Source organism: Colossoma macropomum, unplaced genomic scaffold (assembly GCF_904425465.1).
Source record: "Colossoma macropomum unplaced genomic scaffold, Colossoma_macropomum, whole genome shotgun sequence".
Lineage (NCBI taxonomy): Eukaryota > Metazoa > Chordata > Actinopteri > Characiformes > Serrasalmidae > Colossoma > Colossoma macropomum.
Genome location: NW_023494791.1, coordinates 49,040,695 through 49,057,349, shown reverse-complemented (window position 1 = coordinate 49,057,349; position 16,655 = coordinate 49,040,695). Strand labels below are relative to the sequence as shown.

Sequence of the window (16,655 nt, the reverse complement as noted above, 5' to 3'; positions counted from 1 at the left end):
ATAAACTTGAAATAAGAGTATTTTATTTATTTCTAGACATTTTACACTTGCGTTGTGATTTATTTACTTTTATGTGATTTACTTTTATGTGAAGTCAAATGATCTCACTATATATATATAGAGATTTTGCTTGTTGTAAGAAATACGCTCTAAACCAGCAAAATTGTCTGCCAGAATAGTGAAATAATTTTGCTTAAAATCGCTAATTTCTAAAATAAGTAAATCTTATGACAAACAACAATCTCAAAAGGAGAAATATTAGATGTATTGACCTTATTTAAGATCATTTTACTTGCTAAAATACATTTTGTATTTCAAGTCTAGGTTTGGGAAAAAGTGTATACAGTCACCATCCCTTCTCTCTCTCTCTCTCTCTCTCTCTCTCTCTCTCTCTCTCCCTCAGTATCTCTCCGATGTCCTCCAGAATCATGGTCTCCCTGTAGTTTGTACCTGCACCACGGCCGACATTCAGGCAGCCTTCAACACCATCGTCTCTCGGATACAGAGATTGTACGTCTCTTTCTTTCTCTCTCTCTCTCTCTATCTCTCTGTCTCTCTCTATGTCTCTCTCTGTCTCTCTCTCTCTCTCTCTCTATCTCTCTGTCTCTCTCTATGTCTCTCTCTCTGTCTCTCTCTCTCTCTCTCTCTCTGTCTCTCTGTCTCTATCTCTCTCTCTCTCTCTCTCTGTCTCTCTGTCTCTATCTCTCTCTCTCTCTCTCTGTCTCTCTGTCTCTCTCTCTCTCTCTCTCTCTCTCTCTCTCTCTCTGTCTCTCTGTCTCTCTCTCTCTCTCTCTCTATCCAGTGTGTAATGCTCAGTCTCCTGTATGTGTGTCTGTAGTTGTAACAGTAATTCCATCACTCCTGCGCCAGTGAAAATAGCTGTAGCAGGTGCTCAGCATTACCTGTCCGCTGTGCTCCGCCTGTTTGTGGATCACCTGACCCATAAGACTCCTGATTGGCTCGGCTACCTGCGCTTCCTCATCATCCCACTGGGTGAGAGATATTCTCTATACACATGACTCTATACAGTATACTACATTCAGTACACTATATACACTACACTCTATACACTCTATACAGTATACTACATTCAGTACACTATATACACTACACTCTATACACTCTATACAGTATACTACATTCAGTACACTATATACACTACACTGTATACACTCTATACAGTATACTACATTCAGTACACTATATACACTACACTGTATACACTCTATACAGTATACTACATTCAGTACACTATATACACTACACTGTATACACTCTATACAGTATACTACATTCAGTACGCCATATACACTACACTGTATACACTCTATACAGTATACTACATTCAGTACACTATATACACTACACTGTATACACTCTATACAGTATACTACATTCAGTACGCCATATACACTACACTGTATACACTCTATACAGTATACTACGTTCAGTACACCATATACACTACACTCTATACAGTATACTACGTTCAGTACGCCATATACACTACACTCTATACACTCTATACAGTATACTACGTTCAGTACGCCATATACACTACACTCTATACACTCTATACAGTGTACTACATTCAGTACACTATATACACTACACTCTATACAGTATTCTACATTCAGTGTACTCTATACACTATGCTGTATACACTACACTCTACACAGTATACCACATTCAGTATACTGTACACTACACTCTATACACTACACTCTACACTACACTATACAGTATACTACATTCAGTGCACAATATACAGTATACTCTATACACTACTCTCTGTACAGTAGACTAAATTCAGTATACTCTACACACTATTCTCAGTACAGTTTACTACATTCAATATACTCAATAAACTATACTCAATACACTCAATACAGTGTACTACATACAGTATACTCTATATAGTGTACAACATTTAATGCATTCAATACACTATACTCTGAACACTACACTGTATACAGTATGCACTCTATACACTACACTCTACACAGTACAGTATACAGTGTAGTATATACAGGTCAATGGGGGTCATAAAGAGAATACAGTATACTCTGTACAGTATATGGTCGGTGTATCCAGTGATTTAATCACACTGACACTTTCCCCTGTGTGTGTGTGTGTGTGTGTGTGTGTGTGTGTGTGTGTGTGTGTGCAGGAGCCCACCCAGTCTCTAAGTACCTGGCCAGTATAGATTACAGGTATAGCAGTCTGTTTCAGGACTCAGCGTGGAGGGACTTATTCTTTAAAACTGAGGCTCCTGTTATAGGTGAGATACAGCAACATGACTCTAATCTCTCTCTCTCTCTCTCTCTCTCTCTCTCTCTCTCTCACTCATGCTCTGTCCCTCTTCCTCAGTTCCTTTATTGCTGTCTGTAAATATAAAAAAATTGATTTATGATTCAGGCTGTACATCACACGTTGCCACTAAACACTGCAGGTGTATCAAATACTCTCTCTCTCTCTCTCTCTCTCTCTCTCTCTCCCTCTCTCTTTACAGTGCAGGATAATCCGGATGTGGTCGCCAGGGTAACGCAGTACATGCTGGGGGCTAATGGAGCTCATCAGCTGCCCATAGCTGAGGCCATGCTAACGTACAAACAGAAGAGGTACACACACACACACACACACACACACACACACACACACACACACACACTGTAATAAATCTGTGCTCATTTTGTTTTTGAAATGTTTTCTATTATTTATTAAATTCATATTCAAAGCCTCTGAATGTTTCCATTGTATTTGTTGTGGATACAGTTTGGTAAATCTGTGTTTATGTTTGTGTTTATTAAGTGCTGAGATGCTTTGAATATGAGTCTGGAGTGAATGAAGTGTTTGTGTCACTGTGGACAAACTCAGAACCTGCAGACATCCAGTTTATCTATATGTTAGAGTTTAAATCTGAACTCAGAATCATCCAGTTATTTTAAAAGAAATAAACAAAGACCGCAGTTTTTATTAATATTAATAAACTGAACACTCAAACGTAACCAGAGGAACTATTTACACTGTCTAATATTTTTATAATTATTTTAACTGATTCTTCCAAATTTAATTTGACACCACTACTGTGTGAACATGGGCAGCAGTGGGCAGTAATTCGTTTCTGCTACTGAGTTCCAGCACAACTCAGACTCGAGTCACGAATTTGATGACTTGAGTCTCGACAAAATCAAGAAAGACTAGTGACTTGACTCTGACTCGAACACCAGTGACTTGGACTTGAGCCTCATGACTCGGAAAGACTCTAGACCCAAAGTGGTGGAAGCGTGGAGAGTCTGACTCTACACAGCCGCTCACTGTGAATGTGAATGGACTCATTTCCTGATGTTAGTTTGATTGACAGCAGCGTCGTCAGAGCCTGTCACTGTGTTTATACTCGCTTTATTTTATTTCGTAAGACAAACGAAGCGTGTAGAGCTCAGGTTCACCTCCATAAGCTGGAAACAAGCGAAGCATCAATGTACCTCACTCAGCGCTTTAACCCCAGCCTTACTGCAGAAACTCAGCAGGCGAACTGACCGTTTTCCTCACGGTAGCAGGACAGAAGAAACACGGCGTCTCTGTCCGACCGATTTTAACGGCTTCTGCAGGTAAAACAAGTGCAGCGTTCGCCACGAGGCTGTAATTGAGTTTTTGAATTCTTTTGGGAATTTGTCGTTCCACCTTAAATGGTGCAGCAGTGAAGCGCCGGAATGTAACTGCTGCACCATTTAAGGTGGAACGGAAAATTCAGATAAGAAGCTGCTGTCGGATTCAGCTTCGTACGTTCACCATCAATTTACTGTCTTTACTGTAAACTTCGTTCAGCTCAGTCATTTTGGTTTCTGTTGTTGTCTGAATTCAATTCAAACTAGCGGCTGTTTTTAATTGGCTGAGCAGGTTTTATTTTAATCCTGTGCAGCCAGTGTTCCCAAAAAAAAATCAGAAATTACATTCAACTTCAGCAGTACTTTAAAATTCCTTATGCAGTGCAGTTCTCTTTGTGTGTACAGTGTGCGTCATTGTTATCTGTGTACCATGAATTTTGTATTTTAGTTAGAAGGATAAAATTATCGAGACTCGACTCTCTTGACTCGGTGCTTGAATTCAGACTTGCCCGTACTGACTCAGAGCTTGAATCAAGATTTGACTCTCTTGACTCGGGACTTGAATCAAGACTCACCCGTACTGACTCAGGACTTGAATCGAGACTCGACTCTCTTGACTCGGGACTTGAATTCAGACTCGCCCGTACTGACTCAGGACTTGAATTGAGACTCGACTGTCTTGACTCGGGACTTGAATCGAGACTCGACTCTCTTGACTCGGGACTTGAATCGAGACTCACCCATACTGACTTGGGACTTGAATTGAGACTCGACTCTCTTGACTCGGGACTTGAATCGAGACTCGCCCAGACTGACTCAGGACTTGAATCGAGACTCCTCTGAACACTGGGTTATTCGGCTGTTCTCTTATACACCATATTATAACTCACTCTTCAAAGGATGGTTCTTCAAGGGTTCTTTAGTTAAGACAGTGGTTCTATATAAAACTATGAAACACTCAAAAAACCCTTTGCATACTTAAATGGTTCTTCAGATTGATGTAGAATGTGCTGTAGATGGTTCTGTATAGAACCAAAAAGTGTATTGTTAAGTGTCAAGCTTGACATAATAGAAAAAATGTTTTTGGTTCTGTATAGAACCCTTTTCAAAATTTCAGATTGATGGAGAATGTGTTGATTCTATATAGCACCAAAAAAAGGTTCTGCTATAGTTACGATGTCAAGCTTGTATTCAATAGGAGAACCCTTTTTAGTGTTATATAGTCAAAAGGTTCTTTATAGAAGCAAATACAACACATTTGCCGTTAATCTGAAGAACCACTTCACCAGGCATCTAAATAGAACCAGTGCCTTTACTAAAGAACCCTTGAGGAACCGTCTTTTCTGAGGGCGCAGTGTTAGCGCTGTGCTAAATGTCTGCCTGTTTTGAAGCCCCGTCTGAACACAAACGGCCGTGTAGACATCTCTGTTTGCTCCATCAGTGTCTGTGAGATTAACACCTTCCTTTCTGTTTATTTTGTCTTTTTTTCTTCGCCCACTCTGAAGGAAAAAGAGCTTTCATTTTGATTTTGCAGTAAGGTATTGTGGTCTGCCTGCCCGGTCTCATCTACTGTCCAGCCTCCCTCTCTCTCTCTCCCTCTCTCTCTCTCTCTCTCTGCTCTAAGATCAAAGACGTGTGTATGAAGGAGACAGTATGATTCTACAGGAAGCAGCCAAATTTACCTGGCCTTATTCCGAATGCAGACGATCAGAAATGTTTGGTGTCTGAAGTCTGTAGTTTTAGCGCTGGAGCTACGAGGCTGATGTAGCTGAGTAACGGAAGCGTATTGATAGTGTTGGATTACGTCATTAAGGCCGCGTCTCCGTGTCGGTAGGTGGGCTGTAACTCTGTGCTCTGATGGAGCTCGTCTCATCACCGTTACTGCAGATACAGACCTGCAGGAGATAAACACCAACAACACAGACCAGAATGACCACAAACACATGAACAGATATGAGGATACTTTAAATTCAGTCTCCAGAAAACACTATAAGGAGAAGATCAGCTGATTGGTGGATCAGTATGACCTGCACATCTCCAGAGTTCAGAACATTCCAGTGTGAGATTTTATAAAAACTAATAAAAGTGGCTCCAAAACTGACAAAACTCCTAAATAATAAACTCATTCACAGATATAAAGATGAAGCTTCTTATTCAGCAGCTTCTCATCTGAACTTTCAGTTCCACCTGAAACGGACCTGCAGTTACACTGAGGCGCCTTAAACGTGGAACAGATCACAAACAGGAAGTTCCGAATGCGAAGCCAACATCAGTTTATCTTAATTAATGCTCTTTAATCAGGAAACACCTTAAACCTTGTGCTGGAGATGTTTAACGAGCAGCTCAGCAGAGCTCTAATCAGCCACTGGAGCTGCTGGACTGTTGAACACGTCTGACTGGCTGATCTAACGCTGCGTCCCAAACCACACACTTCTGTACTTCACCTGCTGCACTAATGATTGCACTTCACTACTGTGTACACACTGTTTAGTGAGCTAGTATGCGGTTTGGTACGCAGCAGTAGTAACACAGCAGGAGATCTCAGCCGTTTAGATTTCAGCTTTCGTTTGTTATTCTGATAAAAAATATCACTGAAACATAAAACACTCAAATATATCAGTTTAAACATTTGTTTTGAACTGGGTGTTCCAAAAAACACGTCTTTGCTTTGCTGCGTATGGCTTTATTATCTCATAACAAGACATTAGTATTTTGCGAATACTTTTTATAAGTGTTTGTAGCTACATTAGCCTCGTATTTCTTCTGCTAAAACTAGACACCAAACATGTCTCAGCTGATCAGCCACATTTGAGGCAAGTTAAAAAGGAATTCCACAGATTTATATACATTCCTGAATAATCCAGTGTGTGAGATGTAAACAGAGAGATTCAGAGTGGTTTGGTGTGAAATGGTTCCGATGTCTTTACAGTGGTGGTGATGGGAACCAGGGGTCTCCATGACTACAACACAAATATAGACATTTTATTTACTATCCAGAACCACCAGTGAACCTACACGAGTCTTCTGAGTTTATATGGAATGTTGATGATGGAAAATAGTGGAAAATCTGAAATAATAAGTTTTCTTTGGGGACTATTTTGCCTCACAGCGCCCTGCATGTATCCCTCCACCACGAATGGAGTTTAAGTTCTCTAAACTATCATAAAACAGTGTCTCAGTCATCAGGCAGTGAATTCATAACCATTTACTGTAGGAACTTTCTGTGAGGGAGCTTTTAGAGGTGGACGTCTGGTTCCTATCACCACCACTGTGAACAGTTCTGACTCGGTAAGTTTCTCTACACTCTTAAAAAGGTTCTTCAAGGGTTCTTTAGTAAAGAAAATGGTTATATAACGAGCCATGAACACTCACATAACCATTTGCACAATTAAAGGGTTCTTTGCGTGGTGAAATTGTTCTTCAGACTGATGGAGAATGTGTCGTATATGGTTCTATATAGCTCCAAAAAGGGTTCTGCTATTGTTACGATGGCAAGCTTGTAACAGAAAAGAAGAACCTTTTCAGTGCTATACAGAACCATTTTCAAAATGGTTTATACAGATTCATCTACAGCACATTCTCCATTAATCTGCAGAACCCTTTTATGATGCAAAGAACCCTCTAATCATGCATATGGTTCTTTCAGTGTCCATGGTTCTATTTAGAACCACTTTCTTTACTAAAGAACCCTTAAAGATGTTTTAAGAGTGTACAATGAAGCTTTTCTCACCAAACCACTCTGAACGACTTTGTTTACATAACCATTTAATTACGCAGAAACGTTGGAAAATTTGGTGGAATTCCCCTTCAGTGATGACCCTGTTGAACAGCTCTATCGCGACGGTTCCTCTGCTCTCCTGTGTGGCATCATTGTTCTCTTCATGCTGCTGTCATCAAGTTCCAGTCTGTGGTCCAACATCTCCAAATTCAGCTCTATTTATAGAGAGTGGGAAATCATAAAGCGCTGTTATGCTTAAATAACCAAATTTATAACACAAAGGACATTAATATTCATTACGGCTCATTATTATGCAGTGTTTATTTATAGAGGGAGCTCTGGCCTTACAGGAGGTTCAATTTAATGTGTTAAATTTCATGTGTATTTATTCGGTGTGCAGTGATTGGACGTGTTGGGCTGCTCTCCTTTCAGTGCTCTTTCTCTCTTTCTCCTTATTTCTTCTCTTTCAGTAGAGAAATGAGTCTCGTTCTTGGTCGTACCAAACAGTTCACGCTCACGCACTTCATATCTTATGAATAATGATAAGAAAATATATTTTATATAATATTATATATTTTATCTTCCTGCTGTGGATCCTTTTTCTGTTTGTGCTTTTTGTCCCCTCCGGGCTGTGGTGCTCTAAAACTCTCCTGATTGGCTGAAACTGCTTTCTTTTCCACGCCCCAGTACAGTGGGGCAGAGCCAAGTGGCTGCTGATTGGATGAGAGCTTGCATGTGATCTGCTTTCCTGTAGCTTAACTTTAGACCCAATAAATCAAACCAAATTGATCAGAGACGCCTCACTCTGACGCTTTAAACTACAGAATCTTCATCATCCATAAGGAATCCAGGCCAAATAGACGACAGCAGAAACCCAGTCAGAGTGAAAGTGTCTGCTTTTTTATTTGATTTCCCTCGATGAGGTGATTGATTAGTATATTATCATTGGTTAGTATGTAATCACTCCTCTGATAATCAAAAACCTTCAGCAGATTAAACTCCTAAAGCTAAAACATTAATACAGATGGGCGCTCGCTTAGTTCTGTCTGTCTCTTCTCTGCAGCCCGGATGAGGATTCCTGTCAGAAATTCATCCCGTTTATTGGGGTGAGTATTGCTGGGGTTGTCTTTTCCTCCCTGGCAGCACAAAGTCAGCATTTTCAAATTACTGTTTAGAGAGTTTGACTTTTATCTCAAAACAACAGCTTATTTTCTGGACATTTGCTGAAATAATTACTTATTTTGCTGAAATATCATGAAAATATCTTATCATGGCTGAAGTATTGTGATAATATGGTTTCATGGCTCAGGGATCTTGATGATAATGTATTGGGCTTAAATATTGTGATAATGTTGTTTCATGGTTCAACTATTGTGATACTATTGTGGTTGAAGTGCTGTGATGATATGTATCATGGCTCAAGTATTGTGATATTCCATCCTGGCTTAAGTATCATGATAATATTGTATCGTGGTGCAAGTACTGTGGTATCATATCATGGCTCAAGTATTGTGATAAGATCATATTGTGGCGTAAATATTGCCATAATGTCGTATCGTAGCTTAAGTATTATGGTAATATGGTATCATGGCTCAGGCATCGCAACAATATGCATCCTGGCTGAAGTACCATGATAGTGTTGTATCTCTCCTCCCTCCTCAGATATCTCCAGCTCTTAAAGGTGCAAGTGTATATTATTATATATCGTATCGGGCTTAAGTGTCATGATAATATCATATCATGGTTGAAGTATCGTGATAGTATCATGTCACACCTTAAAGGGCGTGATAATATTGAATCTTGGCTTAAGTATCATGATAGTGTTGTATTGTGGCTCAAGTATTGTGATAACATCATATTGCAGTTTAAGTATTGTGATCATTTTGGATCATGGCTCAAGTATTATGATATTATTGTATCATGGCTCAAAATAATAATAATATTATTGTATTGTGGCTCAAATATTGATATAATATTGTATTGTGGGACAGAAGCTTGTTCAACTTAATATAAACACATACCGATAATAAATGCAGGCTTTTTTTAATGAGTTTCCAGATCATGAAAAAACTAATTTTCTTGCTTTTTTGCAGTATCGAAGTTTCAGAATGTTCCATAATATGTATCGTGATAATATCATACTGTGGCTTGAGTATTGTGATGATATTGTATCGTGAAGCCTCTAGTGACTCCCACTCTGACTGTTTGGTTGTGTGTTGAGTGCAGATGGTGAAGGTGGGGATTGTTGAACACAGCTCTGCAGCTTCAGGTCAGTTTTAAATAGACTTTAACATTTAGGTTATTCATTCATTTTCTTATCTAGAACAGCTCACTCAAACGATCTCTCTCTCTCTCTCTCCCTCTCTCTCTCTCTCTCTCTCTCTCTCTCTCCCCCCCCCTTTCTCCTGTATTTCTGCTCCTCTCTCTCTCTCTCTCTCTCTCTCTCTCTCTCTCTCTCTCTTTCTCCTGTATTTCTGCTCCCCTCTCTCTCTCCCCCCCCCTTTCTCCTGTATTTCTGCTCCTCTCTCTCTCTCCCTCCTCTATCTGTTTCTCTTCTTCTTCTCTCTCTCTCTTTTTCTCTTATAATCTCCCTCCTCTGTCTGTTTCTGTTCCTCTCTCTCTCTCTCTCCCTCTCTCCCTCTCTCTCTCTGAAGGTGATTCAGATGATGCTGCTCCAATGGGTTCTCTCCTCTCCTCCACTCCTCCTCAGATATCTCCAGCTCTTAAAGAAGCTTCTCCTACTCCTCCCTCCTCTCCGTCCGTTCATTCGCCTTTCTGCAGGTACGCAGACTCCGCCCCCTGCAGGTACAGCCGCTGACACACCTGTGCAGCACATTTATTCACCCTGAGTGAGTTACCGTCTCATACATGCGCGAGAAAAGAAAAGCAGTTACTGTCACACATTAACAAGAGAAATAATCGGCAGGAAAAGACCTCAGAATAAAAAAATCCAGTTCTTCAGAATCCGAAAGTCTAAAACTTTGAAACAGTTCTTCATCATGAAACGTCATGTTAAAACACTTTACTTTACATGGACATCTGGAGGGAACAAACCGAGATTGAAATTCCTAAACCGGTCTAATGCCTCCTGGAGGCGGAGCTTAGAGTAGCGACGATAATGCGAAACAAGCCTGTTGTTTGTGCAGTGGATGTGTGTTAGCATGTGTGAAAAGACGGGAGGTACTAGCTGCCTAGGCGTTAGTCGAGGTAGTGCGGTTCCGCGGGAGGACTGTCCTATGAAGACTCCTCCTTAGTAGCCTATTGGTCACACAAATGGAGCAGTGCTAATGAGGCTGCGTGGTGACGCCACCAGGAAGGTCCCGCTCTCACAATTGCTGCGCGAGACTCGTGAGGGAGCAGGTGAGAGAAAATGGAGCCCATTGAGTTTGTTGCTTCTTCATTTCTTCAGGGAAATGGAGGAGATGCTCTTATGTCGTACGATAAACTACATACACACAAATACTTCTAAACAAAATACGATATATGAGCGAATTCTTTAATCAGTCATTTTACACTTTATAAGGTAACGAAGACGAATTCAAGTACAGGAACAGCTTTCAGCTGTTACACCTTATAAAGTGTAAAATGACTGATTAAAGATTTTCTTGATGTTTTTTTTTCTTCGCGTCGTTCGTGCGCAGAGAACTGTGGGTAACCGAAAGCCTGGAAGGATACATGTGATGCGTCCTTGAAATCACTCAGAATGAAGGCTGCATTTCTAGATGGATGGATGGATGGATGGATAGATAGATAGATAGATAGATAGATAGATAGATAGATAGATAGATAGACAGGCTGTATACAAGGGTCCTTCACTTCGGAACAGCCTGCTATGATGTAGCGGCCAAAAATGCTGCCTAGATTTTGGAACGCCGTTACTAAACGCACCCACTGGCCATGCATTCCCATGGTGCACTGCGCGAGCAGAGCCGAGTTGAGCTGAAGTGCAGAATGAGGCGGTCGTCAGTGGAGCACACTGTTCACACAGGTTCAGTGAGCTGTAGTTAGTGGACTCAGCGCACTCAGAGGGGGTTGGGGTGACCTTATTCTGCAGTGTTATAATGTTCAAGATTACATTTTGTGGACTTTTGTGGACGATTATCATCTGAAATATTAATGTTTAATGAAGTGTTTATCTGTTTTCTGTGCAATCGTTTGTATTGTTGGCCCAGTGGGTGCGTTTAGTATCTCCCTAAAAAGACATGCAGTGCGCCCCCTACAGGGATATATGGGAACTACAGCCAGTTTCTTATTTGTGTAGTTTGAAGGCTGCTCACTTCAGGAGAGTTACAGCTTTACTTTACGCAACTCAGGTGAAACTGAAACACAAAGAACAACTGAGGGAACAATCAAGTTTTTTTAATCAATTGAGTTTTGAATGTTTCCGTGTTTGTGGCTGCAGTTCTCCGGGTGGCGGGCAGGGGGAGCTAATGGGTCTGCAGGTGGATTACTGGGTGGCTCCGACGGAGAGGAAGAGAGACGTGGAGAAGAGAGACTCCTCCTCCAAGAACACGCTCAAGTGCACCTTTCGCTCGCTGCAGGTTAGCCGCCTCCCACTGGGCGGGGCGGAGGCGGGGCCACAGCCGACCATGTCCATGACTGTAGTGACCAAGGAGAAGAACAAGAAAGGTGCGAATATTTGCTCAAACAAATCAATAAATTATCACATTTACAGGCTGATTATCCAGAATCAGGAGCTTAACAGATGTGTGTATATATAATCATATACAGATGATGAATGCCTAATGTTATAGAAAATTACTTTTCTCTTGCCTTTTGATGAAATATTAAAGTTTCAAAATGTACCATCATTCACTCCTCAGTCCATACAGATCAAATATGGAAACTAAACTGTGAAAAACAGCCCATTTTGAATTCATTGCTTTTGTGATATCACAACCATATTTACATACATTCACCTATTCAGCCTACAGCTGTTTAGCCCCGCCCATTCACACTGAGGTTCTAAGGAGTTTTTCAAAGCTCATTTACATACATCAGTCTTAAAGGCACAGTAACAGAGACAGTCTGTTAAATTGTAAGTGATGAAAGAGAGGTCAGAAAACGGTCATATAGAAATTAATCTTTTCAGTTTTCAGTACATAAAACAACACAGACTTAAAGTGAAGATACATGCAGTAACATACGAGCTGAGCGTGGAGTGCTTTTGTACTGCAGACTGCTGTATGAGCTGAGTGTTCTTTGTCCTGCGCAGTGATGTTTCTGCCCAAGAAGACGAAAGATAAAGAGGTGGAGTCTAAGAGTCAGGTGATCGAGGGAATCAGCCGGTTAATCTGCACTGCCAAGCACCAGCAAACCATGCTCAAAGGTAATCGATCAATCAATCGTTTAATCAGTTGATCAGTACATATGATTCCAACGGCAGACTATAGGCAAAAAAATGGTCAACCACTCAATATTCATTAGTGCTTCACCAGAAACTTCACTAACTGGCCACTTTATTAGAAACACCTACTTTGTGCTTCCACTAACTGGCCACTTTATTGGAAATACCTACTTTGTGCTTCCACTAACTGGCCACTTTATTGGAAACACCTACCTTGTGCTTCCAATAACTGGCCACTTTAGTAGAAACACCCACCTTGTGCTTCCACTAACTGGCCACTTTATTAGAAACACCCACCTTGTGCTTCCACTACCTGGCCGCTTTATTAGAAACACCCACTTTGTGCTTCCACTACCTGGCCGCTTTATTAGAAACACCTACCTTGTGCTTCCAGTAACTGGCCACTTTATTGGAAACACCTACTTTGTGCTTCCACTAACTGGCCACTTTATTGGAAACACCTACTTTGTGCTTCCACTAACTGGCCACTTTATTGGAAACACCTATCTTGCTTCCACTCACTGGCCACTTTATTAGAAACACCTACTTTGTGCTTCCACTAACTGGCCACTTTATTGGAAATACCTACTTTGTGCTTCCACTAACTGGCCACTTTATTGGAAACACCTATCTTGCTTCCACTCACTGGCCCACTTTATTAGAAACACCTACTTTGTGCTTCCACTAACTGGCCACTTTATTAGAAACACCCACCTTGTGCTTCCACTAACTGGCCTCTTTATTGGAAATGCATGCAGCTGTACTGTTTTATTAGTGTCTCGTTTTTATACCCGTGTTATATCACGTTGCTCAGAGCGATGTTTTCTCTGTATGTGTTTCTCCGCAGTGTTGATAGATGGCGTCGAGTGGAACGATGTGAAGTTTTTCCAGCTGGCCGCTCAGTGGTCATCTCACGTGAAGCACTTCCCCCTGGCCATTTTCGGACACTCCAAAGGGCCGTACTGAGACAGTGCCCCCTACTGACCCTCCACCTGTTTGTCCATCCTTTATGTGCCAACTGCCTTTAACACCCCGCTGCCGTCCAGTTTTGTCCTTACGTCTTAATTTAAACACCTGCTTTTATTTTTTTGTTAGTTATTTAGTTTTATTGTTTTTATGACAGACGGGCAGCAGGGTGGAGCTTTTCTCCCAGCGAGCATTTTAAACCCTCCTTTGTTTTTAGAGCCTAACTGAAGACTAATGAACTGATCGTATGGATTGATTAACTGGCTAACTGATGGCTGTTTGAGTGTAAACCCCCCCGTCCCACCACAGAGATGGGAAATCAGGACAAGATGACGGTGTTTCCCCCCCTAAGAATGAGCACTGCACTTCATCACTGAAGGATCTGCACCTGACTGAAACTCTGAAATACTCACTGAATGGTTCTGGAGTGATTTCACTGCAGGCTTTCACCACAAACCCCAAAATCAGCTTCAGCTCCTCTAGAGTCTGTCGTCCTCTCTGAAAGTGATAGTTCAGCCAAAAATCAGCCCCCTTTACCCCAAATGTAGTCGTAATGTTCTGGATGTGATGTGGGAGCGGAGGGACGCAGGGCAGGAGGCAGCAGAGCAGTTACTGTAATGAAGGTTCTTCTCAACATCAGCATAAACAGAATGAAAAGACAAAGATGAAACAACAGCTTCTTAAAAAAATGTTATCTTGTAAAAAAGCAAAATTATCTTAAAAATAGTCAATAAATCTAATATTTCTCATGTTGAGTTTGTTGATCGCTTAATTGTAAGATTGTTTACCTTATTTCTAGACATTATTTAGTTTTAGGTCATTTTATTAGGTCAAATTTTCTCACTATATTGGCAGATAATTTTACTTGTTGTAAGAAACGAGCTCAAAACCAGCGAAATTATCTGCCAGTACAGTGAAGCCATTTTACTCCATAAAATGACCTAAAACAAGTAAATAATGTTAAGAAATAAGTATTATAATATATTATATTATTATATATTATATTATATATTTCTTATAAATAAGAAATAAGTGCACAACCATCTCAAAATGGGAAATATTAGACATATTGACTGGATGTAAGACCATTTCACTTGACAAGAGACCATTTTTTGCAGTAATTCATAACGCGACGCAAGTACGTGCAGCATTCTGAGGGTCACAGCAAGGGGCGCTATAACGACAGCCAAGCCTGACCATGCAGCCTTGTACCGCCAGCATGCTTTTTCAACTGCCACAGCAGATGACCACTTAAGTCTCACGCAAAGATGGCATAAAAATATGATTGACTTTCGCATTTACAATCCAACAGAAGAGGTGAAGCAGCTCACCCTCCTCTACTGTCCACGTTTAGCCACCGAGGCTGCTGGGATAACAGTAGATCCCTCTCTGATCTGTACTCTAGCGCCCCCTTCAGTACTGAGTGTTTTAACCTCCACAGCAACGTAAGAACGCGAGGTGAGTTTGTACAGAAGGACCGAGCGTTTGCAATGCGTTGGCGTCCTTGCGTTGAGTATGTTTCTGGCCTAAGGCCCAGCCCCTTTTTTAATTTTAACCCTTTTTTCGAGTGTTGCCCCTTGGAGCTGAGTTACAGGGTAGTGGTTAAGATCTTCCCTCTGAAATGGGACCCTCAAATAAAAAAGCCAAAAAAAAAAAGGCGACCCTGCCAGTCTGCAGTGACAGCAGAGGAGGGTAAAGTTCAGCTCCTCACTGCTGGGCTTTAGTTACATTTAGGGCATCATATGATCTTCAAAGAGGGGGGCAATTATTTATTATCACCCACCCCTAATTCTTCAGTGATATGAAGCTGAAGTCAGATATTCACCAGATTCTTGCTCGAATTTTCCCGTTCCACCTTAAATGGTGCAGCAGTTCTGATGCCTGAGGTGCCAGATTGTAACTGCTGCACCATTTAAGGTGGAACAGGAAGTTTAGCTACTGAGACGTTAGAACTACTAGCAACTAGCGATAATACACTGAAATGACAAACTAAGATAAAACGATGGTTATTGTAATTTTTAACAGAGAAAATTCTCACATTTGTGTGTTTCTTTGGTCTCTTGTTCTCCATTTTGCCGGTTTTTCATTTTTTCTCATAACTCTCTGTTTGGAGGGTCATGTAGCCCCAACACTTCGCCTACCCCTCTATCTCAACACGAATCGGGTCACCCTAACCCTAGACATGGATGCACAAAACAGAGGGCTAAGGGCCAAGTGGTAGGGGCGAGGGGTGAAATGGGATTGGGCCTTAAACACTCAGAACTGAAAAAACAGGTTTGAATTCACTGAAAAAATCTGACAGAAATTTCATTAATAGTTTGGAGCGTTCGGCTGTTTTCGGGTTGTTCTGGTTACTGCGTTTGCACAGCCCTCCACAATGAGGGGGGCTTTTCCCACTTGCAGCTTAACCAGCAAGCTGATTGGCTCTTTCTATTGAAGGGCGGGACGTTCTCTGTAACAAGCTTTTTCAACCAACAACTCTGAGTCTGTCCACTCGACGGCCATCTTGATAACACTGTCAAATTCAATCATAGACCAGACTCTTCTCTTTGAGTGGGCAGAGATCTGAAAAACCGAAACGAAATGCCAAATTAATAACGCACAGAAAATGCAGTTTATCAGCTTCTTCTGGGCTCCAGCACACACACGCAACTCCACAACTGAGAGGCGCTTTTCACACTAGCAGCTCAAACAGCAAGCTGATTGGCTCTTTTTAATTTAAGGGCGGGACTTTCCTCATAAACAGGCGCCATCTTTAGCATTGCGAGTTTTCCCGTTCACGTTCCAGACAGTGACCGTCTCCTCCTCCTTTATAACGTCTCTGATGTGGTGCTGCGAACTAAAACGATTTAAATGAAACAAAAAAAGCTGCTTTTTGTTTATGTTGTGCTAATTTGGTCAGTTTAGCGCCTGCAGTCGTGACTGAAGGACTTCCTTTTGAGCCGAATGAGCAGCACAGAAAGATCGCTTACGATGCTGTTTGACCGCTTAAACTCAGGGCGCTAAATACTCAGTG

The 16,655-nt window shown here is 41.3% G+C and overlaps 1 protein-coding gene across 5 annotated transcripts in view; it reads left to right on the top strand.

Moving 5' to 3' along the window:
- The window catches only part of pacs2 (phosphofurin acidic cluster sorting protein 2), a 76,303-nt gene extending 61,057 nt beyond the window's left edge, over positions 1–15,246 (top strand). For 4 of the 5 annotated variants that reach the window (XM_036575251.1, XM_036575250.1, XM_036575253.1 and 1 more), the window contains exons 15-25: positions 404–510; positions 839–993; positions 2,171–2,281; positions 2,513–2,621; positions 5,114–5,146; positions 8,390–8,432; positions 9,553–9,595; positions 9,981–10,107; positions 11,729–11,955; positions 12,542–12,655; positions 13,521–15,246. In XM_036575251.1, coding sequence (XP_036431144.1) covers positions 404–510; positions 839–993; positions 2,171–2,281; positions 2,513–2,621; positions 5,114–5,146; positions 8,390–8,432; positions 9,553–9,595; positions 9,981–10,107; positions 11,729–11,955; positions 12,542–12,655; positions 13,521–13,639 — 1,188 coding nt within the window. In that variant the 3' untranslated portion in view covers positions 13,640–15,246. The remainder of the gene's footprint in view (positions 1–403; positions 511–838; positions 994–2,170; positions 2,282–2,512; positions 2,622–5,113; positions 5,147–8,389; positions 8,433–9,552; positions 9,596–9,980; positions 10,108–11,728; positions 11,956–12,541; positions 12,656–13,520) is intronic. The other variant, XM_036575252.1, reaches the window with a different exon arrangement.
- Positions 15,247–16,655: the final 1,409 nt, after the last annotated feature.